Below are 22,862 nucleotides of genomic sequence, written 5' to 3' on the forward strand. Positions count from 1 at the left end.
CTAGAACTAGCTACCGTGTACCTGCTGTTGATCCTAGAACTAGCTACTATCCTAGAACTAGCTACAGTGTACCTGCTGTTGATCCTATAACTAGCTACTATCCTAGAACTAGCTACAGGGTACCTGCGGTTGATTCTATAACAAGCTGCAATGTAGTTATCTGCTGTTGATCCAAAGGAGCAGAAGCCAAAGACTGTTGATCCTAGAACTAGTTACAGTGTACCTCTCTGCTGTTGATCCTATGGAGCGGAAGCCAAAGACTAAAGAGGCAAAGCTTGTGTCATTATGTGAGGTAAGATATGCATTTATCCCTCTCGGAATTAACTTGTTATACCCATAATCGAGACTGGGGGAGTCTTTGCTTCAACTAGACTTTCTCTCCATCTCATTTCATTTCTATTTCATGCACCCAATAAAAGATGTACCAAGCTGACTTGTAAAAGGGAGGTCGGGAAGGGGTTAAGGCTTTTGGAATGATCTCCTTAATTATTCAAGGCAAAGTTTGATTCAGAAAATGGAGGACGATGAATAAGTCATGGGAAAGTTTTTTAGGGTTCGGAGGCAGTTTGGGGGTAAGGGTAAGAGTTGGTACTACTAAGGTCAAGTCTCAATCAAATTTATGATGGATGGAATACTAACTTCAGATGTGCTTTTGGAAGGGGCAGGGTGGAGACTGAAAGAAATGAAGAGTGCATTAAGAGAGAGGTAGAGTGAAGCAGAGTGATAGAGACAGAGAGAAAGCGAGAAACAGAGAGAGAGGCAGAGAGAGAGTGAGGGACTCCCAAAGACAGATGTCCCCCTCCCTGCAAGTAGATGGCTCCTGGCTCCGTTCCACGGCAGGCTCTGACCCCTCTGTCCTTTGCTGTAATTTATAGGTTGCGTTTTGCAAGATTTAAGCACTAATCTGTGGCAATCACTGCCCTGGAAGGAAAATGACCTTCCTGCAATGGGAGCAGAATTCAGCCTCGCTGCTTGAAGCCGCCCCCAGGGGTGAATAAGCAAGCGCTCACCGATGTAGGCAGCCATTTTTTACAACGTGTTAATGTTGTTGTTGTGCCTATAATAGTACCTGCTGTTTTTCTCTGCTACACTTCATGTGAACTGCTTTCAGTTGGTTATCTCCTATATAAGTGGATATTTGACCCACATAAGAAAAAATAAGTTTAGGCACAAGGGTCAAAATATATTAGGGGTTATTAGGGTTAAGGTTAGGTTGAGGAACAAGGGTGTGGTTAAGGTTAGGTATAGTTCCATTGATGTTAAGGTAAGGTTTAAGTTAAGGGAAAGGCATGAAGGAAGGTTAGGTATAGTTCCATTGATGTTAAGGCAAGGTTTAAGTTAAGGGAAAGGCATGAAGGTTAGCATACTGCCGTCTGCCTCCATTCATTTTCTGCCGCTTAAATATATACTGCCTTTTTAGAAATGTGGGTTTTAGTTGGCGAAAGCTATGTGATGAGTAAACAATTATTTACATGGTGGAATGTTTATTTTGAAGATAATGTATGCTGTAGTTCAGAATATATAAATGATATGTGTACATGAATTAATGCATCAATACCACAAATGCTGCATGATATCAATATTACAATTTGTGGCATCTGCCTCAGTATAGATCTGTGTGTAAGAATATGGCTTTGTGTGTGTGTGTGTGTGTGTGTGTGTGTGTGTGTGTGTGTGTGTGTGTGTGTGTGTGTGTGTGTGTGTGTGTGTGTGTGTGTGTGTGTGTGTCTAATACAGTAGACTACTTGGCTCAGCGGCCAGTGGGCTCAGCTGGCTCTCTGCTTGGCCATTCAGCACATAACTCAACGAACAAGTCATCCCAGGAATGATTTGGAAAGAAACCCTTCAGCAAATTATTTAATGGCTTCTGAGATCTCTCCCTAGCACCACTTGTAGGTTTCTAGACTCTAAGAAATAATTTAGATTAAAAGACACAATGGTCCCTCCAGACAGGGCATAGTCCTACTAATTCTGGACAGAGGTTGCCAGTTACCACTGAGTACTGGTCTGACTGAGACCTGCTGGCGATGCTTAGGATAAAAATGGCAAAATGGACCTCCATTTACGTCAAAGTGAAATAAGTTTCAAGATGTAATATTATGTTGCACGATACCATTACATTAAATGTGATCTATGGGTATGTCATGCTGTACATGTACGTTAATGTTCTATGGTACAGCAAGGATCAGACACCTACTAGCCAGTGGTTTGATCATCTAACCAATCAGAGTTCCATTCTTCCACCCATATTTTCCTCCAATGCAAAATGTAAAACCTCTGTGATTCCAATCTGCATTTCAATGTCCCAATTTGTCCAAGAGGGAGTTGCAGCCTTCTAAGTGAGCTGGATAAAAGCATCTGCCAAATGGCTAAATATTTATAATTATCTGCAGCTCAAGAGCCGATAAAAGGACTGAAAATGGACTGCCTGTGCCAGAGGCCTCATTAGTCAGACGACAACAGAATGTCTCTCCACCGAGGCAGGGCGGGAGGATAACCCAGGTATCTTCGGCTAGCATACTTGGGCAGAACATTTTTGTATTTTGTAGTTTATTTTAAAATTCCAACTTTTCAAATCCTCGAGATAGTCAAATATAGTTTCAACTAAAAGGCAACTATTTTCTTTGATATTCAAATACAGGTCTCAGAAAAACAAATAATATTTGAAAGCTGTCAAGGCAAACGGTGACTACTTTGAATAATTTTAAATATAAATAGATTTTGATTTGTTTAACACTTTTTTTGGTTACTACATGATTCCATATGTGTTAGTTCATAGTTGTGATGTCTTCACTATTATTCTACAATGAAGAAAATAGTAAAAATAAAGAGAAATCCTGGAATGAGTAGGTGTCCAAACTTTTGACTGGTTCTGTATATCCACCTCACTCTCAGAGAAATAGGTAGTTCTGCTTGGTTTTACACAGTCAAATGTGACAAATAGCCCCCCAAAAATTATGATACATTTGTGACATTAATATTTAAAAAATAAAATCTAAAATGAATCAGTACTGTAATATGATATCTGTATGTAAAACATTTACATTTGACATTTTAGTCATTTAGCAGAATCTCTTATCCAGAGAGACAGTTAGTGCCTTCATAGTAAGATAGCTTGGTGAGACAACCACATATCACAGTCAAATATACAGGACACAAAACTTCAACTTGAGCTAAACAATGGATACATATCATTTTGCAACAAAACCAATTTTAATACACTTTAAAAATCAATGAATAAAATCTGACAACAGTAATATTTTACTTACACACATGGTATCCATAAGCAATCATTTCAGATGAATAACTCTAATCTGAAAAATGTGTGTATATAGCATTTTGGAATAAAACTAGATAGATTGGAATAGTACAGTAAGTTGTTTGTGCTGTTTTCATTCTATTTCTATTTTCAACAAGTAGTTCCAGATACAGCCCTGCCACTTGTTGAAGGCAAACAATAGTCTCAGAAAAGTAGTCACTTCCTGAGATCTGTATTCAAAAATACGTTTTTTTAAGTAGTTGCTTTCTCAGATCTGTATTCTAATAGTGTACAAAAGTAGTTACTTTCTGAGATCTGCATTAAAATAGTTATGAAAAGTATTCACTTTCTGGTATCTGAATTCAAATATTTTTTAAATGTAGTCATTTTTGGGGATCTTTAAATAGTTGTTGTTACAACTCACAGCTAGGCAGTTAAAAAACAAGTTAGAAAGCCTTTTTCTCAAACCACACCGCTTTGTATTTAGAATGATAAAAGCTGCTTAATGTGCAAATGCTAATATGCTAATGTGGGATGATATCGTATGATTATGTGTTTATGAAGGAATGGTGGAATGACTCAGTGCTGTGTTTGTTGATGTTATTCATTGACATAATACAGAGGAGGGATAACTAAATGTTGTGTGTTTGCATGGTGTATATGTAAAATATGAAAATCCCTGTGTCTTTCATGCGCCCTTCCTTTAACGATTGGTGCTCCATGTTAGCTTTGCAAACATCTTAATTGTGTTAAATGGAGGAAAAAAAGGGGCCAGATTAATTAAAAGCCATTAATGAAGGATTGTGTGGGGGAGGCTGCTATTCCCCGGATGGTGCTTTTGTTCACTTTGGCAAAGCGGGGGAGAGAGAGAACGGCTTCACCTTGAAACTGAAAGCACACCATGAAACAGGGTCATTGTGCCTCTTCCAAAAAAAAAGCTTTTCTCTCTCTGTCTCTCGCTCTCTCTCTGGAAAGAATCACACACACACACGCACATGCACACAAACACACACACACTCCTCTGTGCTGCTGTCTCACTGCCACTCCCCATCCCTTTCTTTCTCAGTCTGCCCCCTTGTCTCCCTTTCTCTCACTCTTTCAAACTCTCACCTCACTGTATCGCTTGTTTTTCTGTCTTTCTCTCCCTCCCCCTCTCTCTCCGTCTGAACGTCAGATAAGCTCACTGAGGGAGACATTAGAGGACTCTCCATCTGTGTATAAATAGTTTAGGATGAATTATTGAGGGACCTGGGGTTGCTAATAATCCCACAGGACCCATCTGACAATGACACGGAAGATGGAGGGAAAACAATTACGCAGGGTTTCTTTTTCGCAAGAATTGGATTGGAGGAGTGGAGGGAGGGAGGGGGGAGTGGAGGGGTAAGGGGGGCCTCCGGGTGTAGAACGGGATCCCCTCGCGGGTCCAACATCTTCGCTAATAAAGCAAATTAACTCTCCAGAATCAATTGGCCCAGGAGTAGCGTCATTTTCTTCCTGGGACGCAACAGGAAGTGTAATGATCCATGTTCCCTCTCCACCCCCCCGAGTCCTCCCCGAGTCGCCCCTGTTTGGAATGTCCTCTCGTCTCGTCTCCCCGGTGGAGGACGGGATAGGACAAGACGTGCCATCTCTCTGCCGAGGCGAAATAATAGGGCAGGAAAGCAGGAACGAGAGGAGGAGAGGAGAGAGGAGAGGAATATTAATGGTTGTGTTTAGGGTTGTAAGTGTTATAATGGGAGAGCAGACCAACCCCTGTGTGTCAGACTCAGAACCCTGCTCCTGTTTTTGACAAATTACATTTTTTTTGTTTGTTTTCTTCTCGATTGTTAATGTGAAAGAACTGTGAGATGGAAAGGATTACGCTACAAAATTAGGTTGAAATATTACTGAAATATTTATCTGCACAAAGCACAAGTCCAATTGCCTGGGGAGCAACAACCTGCAAGCATAGTAAACGAGGGGCCAATGAAGGGACAAGGTTAAATGGATTAACTTCATTATTAATGAACTTTATTAAAATAATGTGTAATTAACTTAGCCTATGTCTTTGTGAAGGTCATTTACTGTTTTAGAATTAGTAGACTCCACTATTTAAAATAATCACACATGTATTTACGAAACAATGACAGTGGGGAATAGGTATGAATGAGAGAATAATATAAACTACTGACTAGTGACATTGAGAACTCATCAAAGTGTGCCTGTAAGCATGTGTGTATGTATACAGTATACAGTATATGCTGGTATGTGTCTGTTTCTGCTTTAACTTGTGCATGTGTGTGTGGGAGTGGGAGAGTGTGTGTGTGTGTGTGTGTGTGTGTGCGCGCCAGCATGTGTGTGTACGTGTGTGTGCGTGCGTAGAGAGGGGGACGACGGCAACAACACTGTCCTAATGATGCATTTTCTACTCCATTGATTCAGTGGCTCTGCTCTCCAGTAAATCCTTCACATGCAACACATTAGAGCCAGCCCTTTTTCCTCCTTTGCCAATCGATTAACTAGAGCTTAGGCTGCACCCCAAATGGCATTCTATTCCAAATATTACACTACTTTTGACCAGTGCCGATATAGGCCTACGGCATAGGGTGCCATTTTGGATGCAGGCTTGGAGTCGGCCCACTCGGGAAGCAGCATGCAGGGAGAGATGTGGTGCACCCACTGACCTCCACTATCCACACGCAGTAACATGCTGTTTCAATGTTCCTTTTTGTTAGTTTATGCCTTTTATAGGTTTTGACCTGACCAAGATCCAAACTGGGATCAAAATGTCCCCCCCTCCCCTCTCTCAAGGTTCATTTTGTACCTTGTGTAAGCACTGGAGGATTGGTATGGTAAAGGGGGTCTGGGGTATTTTGCCCCATTATGAATGCATGCCATCACTTTTAGAATGTTGGCATTCAAAATTAGCATTCATTAGTCTCTGAAACAGCTGCTGAATTATTAAGGCTTATTTTACGGAACAAAAAAATGGACGTTTTCTCTGCACAGTAATTGAAGATTTTCTTTTTGCGTACTCTACTCCGAGCACATATAGCATTTTTATTTCATCAAGGGTTTACTGCAGCCAAATACATATTTTAAGATGATATGGGGTGGACATTGACTGTGTCTTGATAGTATAAGATAACCCCCTTTCCTTATCTTTTTTCCTCAACGCAAAGATCTGAAAGTGTTAAGGAAACCTATCAAGTCCATTCACCTGCCAGTGGTCTGGAAAGAAAGGGGACTATAGCAAGATGTTGAATATTATATGGACACAGCCCTTGTACACACTGAGCCAAGGGATTGCTGATCTGACTTAAAGGGATACATGTCAAGAAATGATTTGGTTGGTTTGTTAGCCTTCCATCAAGTGACTGTATTGCTATTGCATGCGTTATAGAATAACATGGTTCATTCATTCATTTGCAATGAAGTATTTTGCTAAAAATATTGGTGTTACAAAGGCTTTAGTAGTACAACACACAGAGAAGTGAGGCCTCACATAATAGTAATCTAGTCAGGTTATGTCATAAAATCAATCTATAAACTGAAGTGAAAACTTATTTTTTTGTATGGAGAAAAGGTTGTCCTTGGTCGTGCCTTTCAGGTCCAGATAGATGCTAACAAAACAGAGATGAGAGATCTGGAGATTTCTATTGACTGGCTGAATAAATTTAAGGCAATGATTTTCTTTCAGAGTTCCTTATGTGCAATGGTGTATAGAGTCATTTCATGCAATTGACTCTTAAGGCTCTGTCTGAAATGGTCTAATAGTTTAAAGAGCATTGAGAAACATAACGTGGAAAACAGCTATAACTTTTTATTTCCCGTTTCGTGATTCTAGAATAAATGGACAAAAGATAATTAGGACGAAAACATTGGAATGAGAACTAATGTTAACACTTTTTAGTAGATGGAGCCATAAATGACAAAAGCATGAATGTTAATAGCAAGTCTGTCACGGTTGTCGAAAGGAGGAGCGGACCAAAGTGCAGCGTGTGTGTCGTTCCACATTTTATTTATACTGTGAAACTATGCAATACATAAATAAACTGAATGACAAAAAACAACAAACCGTGATGCAGAGGTGAAACATACACTACTCAAAATGAATCTCCCACAAACCCAGGTGGGACAAACACCAACTTAAATATGACCTCCAGTTAGAGACAACGATGACCAGCTGCCTCTAATTGGAGATCATCTCAAACAAAGCCCAACATATAAATACAAAAACTAGAACAACCCAACATAGAAATACAAAACTAGAACATAACATAGAAAACTAAACTAGAAAAAAAACCTGTCACGTCCTGACCTACTCTACCATAGAAAATAACAACTTACTATGGTCAGGACGTGACAAAGACTCATGATCTCACATCTTTTAAATCATAATTATGACTGGGTAAAAGTAGACTCTGACAGAGGGACCGGCTTAATTGATGCCAGTAAATCTTCAGTTTGACATCTTAAAAACGGAATCTCTTGTAACAAAAGAGAAGAGAGTTTGGACACTTGGTAGTAAACATTATTATCACAACAGCTGTTTCTCAAACAATCACTGGTAAGATGATGACAATGCACGTAATTGGAAGAGTAGTGGTGTCTTTCCAACCTGTCTTTTGTACTTTTTAGACCTTGTGTCTTTCAACCCCTGTTTCCATTTTACTCCCTTCTGTCTTTCTCTTTTTCTTTCTTTCTCTCTCGGTGGGTGTGTCCCCCTTTAGGGTGTCTGCAGTGGTTGAGATAAGAGGCGAGTGTAGGACACAGGGGAATGGTGTTCACAGAAGCTAGGTGATCTTATCTTCGCTCCCTCTCTCTCTCTACCTTTATCTACCTCTCTCTCATCCCCCTCTTCATCTATACTCCCTTTCGCTTAGCCTCTTTCTCTTCACCGCTTTCTCCTCCCTTTTCTACCCCTGCTTTCTCCTCTTCCTTTAAATGCCCTTATCTCTACCCCTCTCTCTCTCACTCTCTCTCTTCTTTTCTCTCTAATTCAACATCTCTGTCCTTCCCCTCTCTGCACTGTTGTTGATTTGAATTTGAGGCGTTGTAAACCAATGCAAGGCAACAAAATATGACTGCCTATGAATTACTACTACCAGTATGTCATGTGTGGACAAGATACCCCCATGGCTATCCAACTCGATGGATTCCCCCATTCAGCGAGCAGAGAGGACATTGGATTCAGGAAAATCGAGAGGGGGAGGAATATGCCTCTTCATCAACAGCAAATGGTGTGCTGACTCTAGCAGAGTGGAAGTCTTGACCCATTGTTCAGCCGTCTTGCAATACCTGATGGTCAAACGTCGACCCTTCCCGAGAGAGTTTTCAGCTGTTATCGTGACTGCTGTATATATTCTACCTCAGGACAAAAAAAAACAGCAAGGTGGCACTTAATAAACTGTATTAGGCTATAAACAAGCAGGAAATCATGCACCCGGAGGCTGCTAATCTGGTTGTTGGGGATTTTAATTCCACGTCATTAAGACACTTTATGCCCAACTTCTATCAACATGTCTCATTTGGCACTAGGGCGAATTAAGCAAGCATACAAGGCCCTCCCTCGTCCCCTTCGGAAAATCCGATCATGAGTCTATACTCCTGCTTCCTGTCTACAAGCAAAAGCTCAAACAGTAAATACCCGTGATGCGCTCCGTAGAGAATTGGTCCTCCGAATCGGAGGCTGTGCTGCTTTCTAAGGGCTGATTGGAATATGTTCCGGGACTCCGGCGATAGCATCGACGAGCTAACCACCTCCGTCACCGGCTTAATTAGGAAATGTATCACCGACATTGTCCCTACAGTGAAGGCTTGCCGATTCCCAATCAAATGCCCTGGATTAATATCGAGATTGGTCCTAAACTAAAGGACAGGGCTACCGCACACAGGGCTATCGCAGCCAACCCCAAGGCTAAAGCTGAGGACACAAACAAGTACAAGAAGTCCCACTAAGAACTCCACAAAGCCATCAAACAAGCAAAAGGACAGTATGCAAACAAGGTGGAATCCTATAACACAGGCTCCGATGCCCGCAGCATGTGGCAGGGGCTACAGTCCATTACGGATTACTAAGAAAGACCCAGCTTGGATCTGATCAACAGTGTCTCTCTACCAGACGAACTCAATGCATTTTATGCACTTTGACAAAAATAACACTGAGCAGTGCATGAGGGCCGGGAAGGCCTTGGTGATCTTGCTCTCCGAGGCCGACTTGAATAAGGTTTTTAATCAGGTCAAGGCAAGGCAGAGGGGCTGGACGGTATTCCTGGACGCGTTCTCAGAGCATGCACAGAAATCCAATAGAATCATCAAATCAAATGTTATTAGTCACGTGTTTCGTAAACAACAGGTGTAGACTAACAGTGAAATGCTTACTTATGGGCCTTTCCCAACAATGCAGAGAGAAAAAAAAGAGAAATTATAGAAAAAATAATAACACAAGGAATAAATACATAATGAGTAACGACAAAATGGCTATATACAAGAGGTACCAATACCGAGTCGATGTGCAGGGGTATGAGGTAATTGAGGTAAATACAGTTCATTTGGAAAGTATTCAGACCCCTTCACTTTTTCCACATTTTGTTACATTACAGCCTTATTCTAAAATATATTTTTTTTATATACCTCATCAATGTACACAGAATACCCTATAATGACAAAGTGAAAACAGGCTATTAGAAAAATTAGAAATACCTTTTTTTACATACGTATTCAGAATCTTTGCTATGAGACTCGTAATTGAGCTCAAGTGCATCCTGTTTCCATTGATCATCCTTGAGATGTTTCTACAACTTGATTGGAGTTGCAGCATTGAAAGTTTCCAAGAACACAGTGGCCTCCATCATTCTTAAATGGAAGAAGCTTGGAACCATCAAGACCCTTCCTAGAGCTGGCCACCTGGCCAAACTGAGCAATCGGGGGAGAAGGGCCTTGGTCCGGGAGGTGACCAAGAACCCAATGGTCGCTCGGACAAAGCTCCAGTGTTCCCCTGTGAAGATGGGAGACCCTTCCAGAAGGACAACCATCTCTGCAGCACTCCACCAATCAGGCCTTTATGGTAGAGTAGCCAAACGGAAGCCACTCCTCAGTAAAAGGCACATGACAGCTCACTTGGAGTTTGCCAAAAGGCACCTAAAGGAGTCTCCGACCATGAGAAACCAGATTCTCTGGTCTCATGAAACCAAGATTGAACTATTTGGCCTGAATGCCAAGCGTCATGTCTGGAGGAAACCAGGCACCGCTCATCACCTCACCAATACCATCCCTATAGTGAAGCATCGTCGTGGCAGCATCATGCTGTGGGGATGTGTTTAATCGGCAGGGACTGGGCGACTAGTCAGGATCGAGGGAAAGATGAACAGAGCAAAGTACAGAGAGATCCTTGATGAAAACCTATTCCAGAGTGCTCAGAACCTCAGACTTGGGCAAAGGTTCACCTTCCAACAGGACAACGACCCTAAGCACACAGCCAAGACAATGCAGGAGTAGCTTCGGGACAAGTCTCTGAATGTCCTTGAGTGGCCCAGCCAGCGTCCGGACTTGAACCCGATCAAACATTTCTGGAGAGACCTGAAAATAGCAGTGCAGCGATGCTCCCTATCCAAAATGACAGAGCTTGAGAGGATCTGCAGAGATGAATAGGAGAAACTCCCCAAATACAGGTGTGCCAACCTTGTAGCGTCATACCAAAGAAGACTTGAGGCTGTAATCACTACCAAAGGTGTTTCAACCAAGTACTGAGTAAAGAATCTGAATACTTAATGTGCAGTTTGCAATCGAAATGTGCAATTTCTGTTTTATGTTTTGAACAAATTAGCAAAAATCTCTAAAACCCTGTTTTCGCTTTGTCATTTTGGGGTATTGTGTGTAGATTGATGGGGGGGAAACTATTTAATCAATTTTAGAATAAGGCTGTAACATAACAAAATGTGGAAAAAGTCAAGGGGTCTGAACTCTAAGGCTACCTGCAAAAATGACTAACGCCCTGTTCTGAGCACGCTCGCATCCACATCGACTGGGCTGTAGGGGAGTGGGTCAAGAGCTTCAAGTTCCTCGATGTCCAAATCACTAAGGACTTAAAAGGGTCCACACACAAGCACATAGTAAACCTACTCAGGAGGTTGAAAAGATTTGGCATGGGCCATCAAATCCTCAAAAGGCTATACACCATTGAGGGCATATTGACTGGCTGCTGCACTGCTTAGTGTGGCAACTGCACCTCCCTCAATCGCATGGTGCTACAGAGGCTGGTGCAGACAGCCAAGAAGCGTCACTACAGTCCCTGGTTCGAATCCAGGCTGTATCACATCCGGCCGTGATTGGGAGTCCCATTGGGCGGCGCACAATTGACCCAGCCTCATCCGGGTTTGGCCGGGGTAGGCCGTCATTGTAAATAAGAATTTGTTCTTAACTGAATTGCCTAGTTAAATAAAGGTTAAATTAAAACATATTTTTATATACCAGGCAGTGTGAAAGGAAGGCCAGGAAAAAAATGTAAGACTCAAGCCACCCAAGCCATAGACTGTTCTCTCTGCTTCCGCATGGCAAGCGGTACCAGAGCAACAAGTCTGACACCAACAGACACCTGAACAGCTTCTATCCCCAAGCCATAAGACCGCTAAATAGCAAACAAAATGGCTACATGGACTATCTGCATTGACCATTTTATTTGTATTGACTCACAGGACTCTACACACTCATGCACACTCACACACACACTTAATTTGCTCACACACACATTCATACTGACTCAACACACAGGCACACACACTCACATACAATCATCATACACTGAGTATACAAAACATTAAGGACATTTGCTCTTTCCGTGACATAGACTGACCAGGTGAATTCAGGTGAAAGCTATGATCCCTTATTGATGTCACTTCTTAAACTTCTTAGGGATTGGCATCCCGTCAATGGGACTGTTGTAAATCATGCAGCGCCTTGTGTCACCATTGCAGATTTTTGAGAAACAACAAATGTCGGTACATATAAGTGTCTTATATCGGCTGAAAGCTTAAATTCTTGTTAATATAACTGCACTGTCCAATTTACAGTAGCTATTACTGCGAGAGAAAAAATGCCATGCTATTGTTTGAGAAAACCTCTTAACAACCAAACACTTTTTTCACCGTGATAGGTTTGATAAATTCACCTCTGAAGGTGAAATGTGTACTTACATTCTGAAATCTTGCTCTGATTTATCATCCTTTTTCATATCCTAAAAAGATCCATATAGCATGCATGATCGATTTTGTATTTCCACTCGTTCAATTTGCAAAGAAAGGAATCTGTGAAAATCTCATCCTAAACGTTGTTTCAACGAGTCAAATCACGTTCATATGTAATTCCTCAGAGATCCTAGAACGTAACAAGACTTCACTATATCATTAGGGGTGTAGTATATCCTATAGGACACCATATTTGGTCAGAGAGCAACGCTGTCACAGAGTAGGTCAGGGCGTGACAGGGGGTGCTTTGGGTGGTTTGTCTATGTTTTCTATTTCTATGTTTAAGTTCTAGTTTTTCTATTTCTATGTTGGGTTTTTTGGGTTGATCTCCAATTGGAGGCAGCTGGTCCTCGTTGTCTCTAATTGGAGATCATATTTAAGTAGGGGTTTTTCTTCCTGGGTTTTGTGGGTTATTATATTTTGAGTAGTGTTTGTTTCTCTCTGCGTCACGGTTTGTTGTTTTGTCATATTCAGTTATTTATGTATTGCAAAGTTTCACAGATTAAATAAAATGTGGAACTACAACCACGCTGCACTTTGGTCCGCTCCTTTCGACAGCCGTGACAGAATAACCCACCATCAAAGGATCAAGCTGCGTGGGCAGGAGGACTGGATTAAGCAGTGTGCCCGGGAGGAGATGGCATCCTGGTCGCTAGAGGAGTTGGAGGAAAGGATAGACTGGACTTGGGAGCAGGTATTGGAGAGATACAACAGCCTGCCGGGGAAGCAGGTGGAGGCACGATACCAACGGCGAGGCAAGTGCGAGAGGCAGCCCCCAAAAAACTTTGGGGGCACACAGGGAGATTGGCAGAGTCAAGTTGGAGACCTGTGCCAACTCCCCGTGCTTACTGTGGGGGGCGAGTGATCAAGCAAGCACCATGTTATGCTGAGATATGCACTGTGTCGCCAGTGTGCAGCTACAGCCCGGTGCGCTTGGTGCAAGCTCCTCACAGGTGCCTTGCTAGAGTTGGCATTCAGCCAGGAAGGAGTATGCCTGCTCAGCGTTCCTGGTCTCCGATGTGTCTCTTCGGCCCAGGTTATCCTGCGCCAGCTCTACGCACGGTACCCCCAGTTCGCCAACACAAACCTGTGCGACCTGTCACAACGTCTCGCGCTTGTCGGGCTACGGGGGGTATCCAGCCAGGATGGGTTGTGCCAGCCATAAGCTCCAGATCTCCAGTGCGCCTCCACGACCCAGTATACCATGTGCCTGCTCTGCACACCTGGCCTCCGGCAACGGTCTCCAGTCCGCAACCTCCAGCGACGTTCCCTAGTCCGGTGAGACCTATTCCAGCTCCACGAAGGAAGCCTCCAGCGACGTTCCCTAGTCCAGAACTCCCAGAGACGTTCCCTAGTCCAGAACTCCCAGCGACGTTCCCTAGTCCGGTGAGACCTATTCCAGCTCCACGAATGAAGCCTCCAGTGATGATCTATGGTCCGAAGCCTGTAGAGATGATCCATGGCAAGAAGCCTGTAGGGATGATCCATGGCCCGGAGCCTGTAGGGATAATCCATGGCAAGAAGCCTGTAGGGATGATCCATGACCCAGATCCTGTAGAGATGATCCATGGCGTGAAGCATCCAGTGATGATCTATGGTGCGGAACCTGTAGTGATGATCCATGGCACGGAGCCTGCAGTGACGGCCCACAGTCCGGAACCTCCTGAGACGGACCACAGTCCGGAACCTCCTGAGACGGCCCACAGTCCGGAACCTCCTGAGACGGCCCACAGTCCGGAACCTCCAGCGGCGGCCCGCAGCCCGGAGTCTCCAGCGGTGGCCCGCAGCCCACAACCTCCAGCGGTGGCCCGCAGCCCAGAACCTCCAGCGACAATCCACGGTCCGGTGGTACTAAAGCAGAGGGATCAGCGGGTGGAGCGGGGATTACGCCCTGAACCGGAGCCGCCTCCTCTGCTGGAGGTTGAGGTTATGTGGACTGCATTTGAGCTGCCATAGACAATTATCACCCTCCCTCCCTACCCTCCCTTTTGTTTTGTGGTTTCTTTTGTTGTTTTATGTTGCATTCAGAGTCTGCACCTTTGGGGGGGGGTACTGTCGCGTCCTGTTCCTAGTAAGATGTCATTTTCTAGAATAGGTCAGGGCGTGTTTTGGGTTGCTTGTCTATATTTTCTATTTCTGTTTAAGTTCTAGTTTTTCTATTTCTATGTTGGGGTTTTTGGGTTGATCTCCAATTGGAGGCAGCTGGTCCTCGTTGTCTCTAATTGGAGATCATATTTAAGTAGGAGTTTTTCTCCCTGGGTTTTGTGGGTTATTATATTTTGAGTAGTGTTTGTTTCTCTCTGCGTCACGGTTTGTTGTTTTGTCATATTTAGTTATTTATGTATTGCAAAGTTTCACGGATTAAATAAAATGTGGAACTACAACCACACTGCACTTTGGTCCGTTCTTTTCGACAGCCATGACAAACGCCTTCATGGCACGCCGATGACGCGGGCGGTCTTCACTTGAATGACTCAAAAAACACCAATCGGGGTCAAACAAAGCTAGCTAGATAGCCAATGAGCTGGGAAACCATGTATCTGTCGTAAAATGTAGCTACTAACCTTGTACGACAGCATGCCTTTTCATTTTGGACAAAAATTATAAAAACACTCAGAGTTATGAAGTTATGAAAACTGGTTGTTTTGCAAATGTTGAACTTATAATATGGCTACTAATACTGAAAAAGCTAAATCAAATTCCAAGTATACAGATTTGATGATATTCTTGCAGAAAAATGTAATATGAATGCAAATATCTCCACGATTTGCCCAAATGTATTTGGGTGACTTCACACTAAATGTCATGTAGCTCGCTCATACTTCAAGTTATCTGTCTGTAACGTTGCACACACACTGCTGCCATCTTGTGGACACCATCAAAATTACTACCAGAGTGATGGCTAGAAGTGGGACCTTTCTATTGCATTTCAAAGATGGTGATAAAAAAAGGTTGGTTTTTTCTTTGTATTTTCTTCTAAAAGATCTATAGTGTTATATTCTCCTACAATCAATTCACATTTCCACAAACTGCAAAGTGTTTCCTTTCAAATGGTACCAAGAATATGCACATCCTTGTTTCAGGGCCTGAGCTACAGGCAGTTAGATTTGGGTATGTCATTTAGGCAAACAATGAAAAAAAAGGGGGCTATCCCTAAGAACCCACTTCAATCAGTGAAGATGAAGGGGATGAGACATTTAATTGTTTGTACCTTTATTTAACTAGGCAAGTTAGTTAAGAACAAATTATTATTTATAATGACAGCCTGCCTTGTTCAGGAGCAGAACACCAGATTTTTACCTTGTCAGCTCAGGGATTCAATCCACCAACATTTCAGTTACTGGCCCAACGATCTAACGACTAGGCTACCTGCCGCCCCAGGATTGTTTGTATGCCATTTAGACGGTGAATGGGAAGGACAAGATATTTAAGTGCCTTTGAAAAGGGTATGGTAGTAGGTGCCAGGCACACTGGTTTGTGTCAAGAACTGCAATGCCACTGGGTTTTTCACGCTCAACAGTTTCCCCTGTGTATCGAGAATGGTCCACAACCCAAAGGACATCCAGCCAACTTGACACAACTGTTGGAAGCATTGGAGTCAACATGGGCCATGTTTGACATCTTTTAGAGTCCATGCCCTGACGAATTGAGGCTGTTCTGAGGGGCAAAAAGGGAGGGGGGTGGCGCAGCTCAATATTAAGAAGGTGTTCCTAATGTTTTGTATACTGAGTGTACAGTATATGCTGCTGCTACTCTGTTTATCATATATCCTGATGCCTAGTTACCTTACCCCTATACAAATCGACCCCTACCACTCCTGTATCCCTGTACATTTGAAATATGGTATTGGCACTGACCCTGGAACTGACCCTGTATATAGCTTACTTGCTTTCTCATGTTCTTCTTATTTAAATTTGTGTTTTTGTTCTACTTTACCTTATTTTATAGTATAATATTTTTTACTACTGATATTGATTACTGCAGTGTTGGGAAAGAGCTTGCTAGAAAGGCATTTCACTGTATTTGTGCACGTGACAATAAAACTTGAAACATGAAACTTGTGTAATGACCTCAATAGATCATGAATAAACGAATATTCAGGACATTGGATCAAGCTCTCAAATCAAACGGTTTATTCTGTCATGACGTATTATCATTAATGTGATGACATGCTATTTATCATATAATTAACTATGTTCATAATTACGTGATTAAATTAATCAGGCAACCATTAACTCAGTATCCTGGGGAACCATGGGAAAATGTTGTTTAACCTCTTACATCTAGACGTTCCGCTAGCGGAACACCTGCTCCAATATCCAATGATGGGCGTGGCGCGAAATACAAACTCCTCTAAAATCCAAAAACGTCCATTTTTCAAACATATGACTATTTTACAGCATTTTAAAGACAAGACTTTCGTTAATCTAACCACACTGTCCGATTTCAAAAAGGCTTTACAGCGAAAGCAAAACATACATTATGTCAGCAGAGTACCCAGCCAGAAATAATCAGACACCCATTTTTCAAGCTAGCATATAATGTCACAAAAAACAAAACCACAGCTAAATGCAGCACTAACCTTTGATGATCTTCATCAGATGACACACCTAGGACATTATGTTATACAATGCATGCATGTTTTGTTCAATCAAGTTCAGCTTTTTTACATTAGCATGTGACAATCAGAACTAGCATACCCCCCGCAAACATCCGGTGAATTTACTAAATTACTCACGATAAACGTTCACAAAAAACATAACAATTATTTTAAGAATTAAAGATACAGAACTCCTCTATGCACTCGATATGTCCGATTTTAAAATAGCTTTTCGGTGAAAGCACATTTTGCAATATTCTCAGTAGATAGCCCAGCCATCACGATTTACTATTACAAAAGTTTGATTACCTTTGTTGTCTTCGTCAGAATGCACTCCCAGGACTGCTACTTCAATAAAAAATGTTGGTTTGGTCCAAAATAATCCATCGTTATATCCAAATAGCGGCGTTTTGTTCGTGCGTTCTAGACACTATCCGAAGTGTAAATAAGGGTTACGAGCATGGCGCAATTCGTGACAAAAGATTTCTAAATATTCCATTACCGTACTTCGAAGCATGTCAACCGCTGTTTAAAATCAATTTTTATGCCATTTTTCTCGTAAAAAAGCGATAATATTCCGACCGGGAATCTGCATTTAGGTAAACAGACGAAAGAAAACAAAGCATTCTGTCGACGCGGGCACGCGCCTGAGTCTCACAGTACTGTAACCAGCCACTACCCAAACGCGCTACTTTGTTTCAGCCAGAGCCTGCAAAGCCACGATTCAGCTTTTTGCCGCCTTCTGAGAGACCATGTGAGCTGTAGGAAGTGTCACGTAACAGCAGAGATCCTTTGTAATGGATAGAGATGGCAAAGAAGGCCAAGAAATGGTCAGACAGGGTACTTCCTGTACAGAATCTTCTCAGGTTTTGGCCTGCCAAATGAGTTCTGTTATAATCACAGACACCATTCAAACAGTTTTAGAAACTTTGGAGTGTTTTCTATCCAAAGCTAATAATTATATGCATATTCTAGTTTCTGGGCAGGAGTAATAATCAGATTAAATCGGGTACGTTTTTTTATCCGGCTGTGAAAATACTGCCCCCTATCCATAACAGGTTAATGAGCTACCGTTTCCCCATTTAACTCAAAGAATATCAGAATATCGATTTCATAGTAGTCACAAATTAATTAATTTCCTCATCAGTCTCATTCTGAATGTTGCATAATTCTTAAATCTGAACAAACCCGGGCCTCACTAAAGCATTCTGTACCACACAAATTGAGGTGATTATTTATTTATTAACAAGCTAAATGATAACATAAGATACACATACACAAACACACACAGTCTAGGCTATTGATTAGAACTTAATACAATGACAACAGGTCCCTAGCGGACCAACAGAATATGACACGTGTTACACAAGACGGAAATTTAAAGAGATAGAGAAAGAGTAAGAGAGAAATTCAACACTTGGATACATTTGTAAACTATGCTTAGTTTTAGCCCTAACACCTTGCCTCGAACTGCCGCTCTTATGGATAAAAAGTGTAATGCATGTATTTACGTGTTGAAGGTCTCCGTTGGGTATCTATTCGCGGGCCGAGTTCCGCTTAGTGGGAAAGGTTTGGCTGACGCCTTGTTCTTTTGTCTTCAGGTGTAAGTCTCTGATTGTTCACACGATGTCACAATGTCCTTTCTCTAAGTCGTCTGTTTCCTTGCACTCGTTCTGTGAGAGTGGTCTTCTCAGGACGGCAAATCAGCCGTGTTGACGCTCACAGCATGGGTAGGAGAGCTGTGTAGACACCCGGTGATTTGTAAAGAATAGCCGGAGGGTCCTGCTTAAATTCACCTTCCTAGATACAGTACATAGAAAAGCTACTCTGCCATGAACTTGATTGTTCAGAGATTTTCTTTGTCTTCAACCTCGTGTTGCATTCCGGCATCATGACTAGTCATAAACCTTAGCTGCAGCACATGGTAAACTTAGTCTGGTATCTGAATTCTTAACTCACATGTTTTATACCCTTGGGTCACAAGGGGCGTTTCCGTCTTAATGGCATGGTCTCTGGGTTCCTGGGGCGTAGCTCATTACAAAGCAAGGTATTAGCATTTACTATGATCTCTTTTAGACAGCTAAAATCACAGTCTTATCGTCACCAAAACATCCTCTTTCATCTGGATATTCTCTACCCAACATAAAGTATCTAAACATCACATATACATTATGAAAACTCTTCAAGTTACAATGTTTTCATTATAACATCCTCATTTAACTTTTAATAACATAGACATACATTTTCATATTCCATCCATCATTGTTACCACCATTTTGGCTTATGAAATATATTGTCCCAAAGTCCATTTATTTGATGTTCTGTAGTTTTGGACTATAAACTCTTCCTAAGGCACACAGACATTCCAGTCTCTCACATTAGAGAATAGAATTGAGTTGGGCTGCTGCCTTATAATTTACGATGGGCGTGAGGTCATAAAAGCCCCCCACCTCCATACCTCTCCCTGTCTGCGGGAGGGAGAGATGTCTCTGTAGAACTGTGATCCACTGTAACAATCCTCACAGGCCAGTCATGACAATTCCTAAACCCTTCACAGGCTACTATATGGTTGTAGGTGACCAACCCCCCCGCCCCCTGCTATTCCACCAACCACAATGACTTCTGGCACCGAACATTCCAGGCATTCCTTTGATTGGTAGACATCAGGGGGATTGGCCTGCTGGACCCTGCAAAACCTAAATAACTGGTAATGAGCACCAACAACACAATAAGAGAATGTCAGAACTCAGAAACAGGGTCGCTACACTAGTTTTAGCCAGCTAGAGTCAGACACATCAAGCTCAGGGCTGAGCCTGACAATAATGATGACTGGGGCATTTGTTGAGTGTTGCGTCTGTCTGTGTGTGTGTGTGTGTGTGTGATAAAAACTTGAAACTTGATAAACGGCCGTATCAACACAATTGGGTGTATGGAAATCGAACAGCTAATTGCACAGATTTGTGCCTCTCATTTTGCGTGGCTGCTTGGGCTGCTGTGTAACCCTCACCCTTTCAGATACTTACTTGAAATAATGGGCCTGCAGCCTAATTCAAGATGGCGCCGTGGGTTGGACATGCCTCCAACCAAAACCATACAGCAGCCTTAAATTAAAGCGGCAATCAGCAGTTGAAACAATTACAAAGTGTCCTCCTCGCCCCTGTTTCGTTAAAAAGCTGAGGAATGGCAGGTAGCCTAGTGGATAAGAGTGTTGGGCCAATAACAGAAAGGTTGCTGGTTTGAATCCTTGAGCCAACTAGGTGAAAAATCTGTCAATGTGCCTTTGAGAAAGGTACTTAACCCCAATTGCTCCTGTAAGTTTCTCTGGATACCAGTGGCTTTTAAATGTAAAAATGGATGGGGTTGGAGAAATGTAACCACTCTTAAATTCATAGACAGAGCTACGGATGCAAGGACTGACCATCCCCCATAGTAATGTACTTAATAGGGAATATGATGCTATTTGGGATGCAAGCAAGATTGTAGAGGTCTACGAGTAGGGATGTTACTTGAATGTTTGCATAATGTTTTCAAATGTCCTCTGAACATGGTTCCATGGTTTCTTGTGTTACGTATATATTTATACATAGAGGGTCTCAATAATAACATTTACAGTCAGAAGGTGGACAGTTCTAAATAAGATTCCCCTTAGCTGACATAGCTGATACTATGTCAGCCTTATGACAGCGCTACATAGGCTTTCTGTCAAGGGTGCCTGTGTGAGTGACATGTTTCTGAGGTATCTCCTCGTTTGCCTGAGTCCCTGGCATTTCTCTGGCAGCCCCCTCACGTCAGCCAGGTGCTAAGGAAACAAGGGATTGTGGGAACATATAGAGCGGAGAGAGAGGCTGTCAGGGAAATGTCTGCCTTGTCACAGCAAAGTGAGGACTGACACACACCAATGGACGACTGGATAACCGCAGACTTAGACTGGCAGGGAGAGAGAGGGAGAGCCACATCAGATTTGACATGTTATGGAAGAAAGTAGCTACTGTAGCTAGATTAGCTTTCACACGTTTCCAAATCTCTGCTATATAAGAAGTGGCAATAGGGAAAGTAAATTGTTCTGCATATATACTGTAGAGTAAGTAGTTTTCGTAAGCAAAACTAAACGGTTGTCTTTAAAGCAAGAACACAGATCTGTGCACACAGAGATATAATTATTTAGCTGCAGGCTTGCTGTGTGTGTGGAGCTATCTCTCTCTCTCTCACTCTCTCTCTCTCTCTCTCTCTCTCTTCCTCATACTCAGGGGATGGCTGTGTTGTTTTTGGCTTTTCTCTGTGATTGTTTTGAGTGGTCTCGTCCTCCAGTTGCTGTCTCTCAGTGTTTGTCCCAGTATGCTAACATTTCTTTACCATCTCTCTGCCCTCTCTGTCCTCTCTCAGGCTGTGCCTTCCTAACCTACTGTACCAGAGAATCGTCCCTGAAAGCTCAGAATGCCCTCCACGAGCAGAAGACCCTGCCAGGGGTAAGTTACCACCACAGTGTCATAGTCTTCATACCCTATATAGTGTACTACTTCTGACCAGAGCTAGTTCACTAAATAGGGAAGAGGGTGGCCATTTGCTCTATGTACTGTATGTCCCCTCAAGCACCTTCTCATACAGCCAGGAGAATACATGGTGAACTAATGGTAAAATAATGATGTTTCTAGAGACAATATCATTCTCATCGTCACTCAATGCCTAGGTTTACGTCCACTGTATTCACATCTGTCTGTACATTATGCCTTGAATCTATTCTACAGTGACCAGAAACCTGCTCCTTTTACTCTCTGTTCCGAACGTACTACAGGACCAGTTCTTATAGCATTTAGCCGTACCCTTATCCGACTCTGCTCCTCTGGTGATGTAGAGGTTAATCCAGGCCCTGCAGTGCCTAGCTCCACTCCCATTCCCCAGGCGCTCTCATTTGTTGAATTCTGTAACCGTAAAAGCCTTGGTTTCATGCATGTTGACATAAGAAGCCTCATCCTTAAGTTTGTTTTATTCACTGCTTTAGCACACTCTGCCAACCCGGATGTCTGAGCCATGTCTGAATCGTGGCTTAGGAAGACCAAAAACCCTGAAATGTCCATCCCTAACTATAACATTTTCTGACAAGATAGAACTGCCAAAGGTGGTTGACTTCCAATCTACTGCAGAGATAGCCTGCAGAGTTCTGTCTTACTGTCCAGGTCTGTGCCCAAACAATTTGAGCTTCTACTTTTAAAAATCCACCTTTCCAGAAACAAGTCTCTCCTCGTTGCTGCTTGCTATAGACCACCTTCTGCCCCCAGCTGTGCCCTGGACACCATATGTGAATTGATTGCCCCCCATCTATTTTCAGAGCTCATGCTGTTAGGTGACCTAAACTGGGACATGCTTAACACCGCGGCCATCCTACAATCTAAGCTTGATGCCCTCAATCTCACACAATTTATCAATGAACCTACCAGGTACAACCCCAAATCCGTAAACACGGGCACCCTCATAGATATCATCCTAACCAACCTGCCCTCCAAATACACCTCTGCTGTCTTCAACCAGGATCTCAGCGATCACTGCCTCATTGCCTGCATCCGTAATGGGTCTGCGGTTAAGCAAACACCCTTCATCACTGTCAAACGCTCCCTAAAACACTTCAGCGAGCAGGCCTTTCTAATCGACCTGGCCCGGGTATCCTGGAAGGATATTGACCTCATTCCGTCAGTAGAGGATGCCTGGTTATTCTTTAAAAGTGCTTTCCTCACCATCTTAAATAAGCATGCCCCATTCAAAAAATGTAGAACCAGGAACAGAT

The 22,862-nt window shown here is 42.6% G+C and overlaps 1 protein-coding gene across 9 annotated transcripts in view; it reads left to right on the forward strand.

The window, feature by feature from the left end:
* Positions 1 to 22,862, forward strand: part of LOC106583566 (CUGBP Elav-like family member 4) — a 128,523-nt gene that overhangs the window by 13,089 nt on the left and 92,572 nt on the right. For all 9 annotated transcript variants that reach the window (XM_045705391.1, XM_014167906.2, XM_014167901.2 and 6 more), the window contains exon 2: positions 21,467 to 21,549. In XM_045705391.1, the coding sequence (XP_045561347.1) occupies positions 21,467 to 21,549 (83 nt within the window). The remainder of the gene's footprint in view (positions 1 to 21,466; positions 21,550 to 22,862) is intronic.

This window comes from Salmo salar, chromosome ssa22 (genome assembly GCF_905237065.1).
Source record: "Salmo salar chromosome ssa22, Ssal_v3.1, whole genome shotgun sequence".
Taxonomy (NCBI): domain Eukaryota; kingdom Metazoa; phylum Chordata; class Actinopteri; order Salmoniformes; family Salmonidae; genus Salmo; species Salmo salar.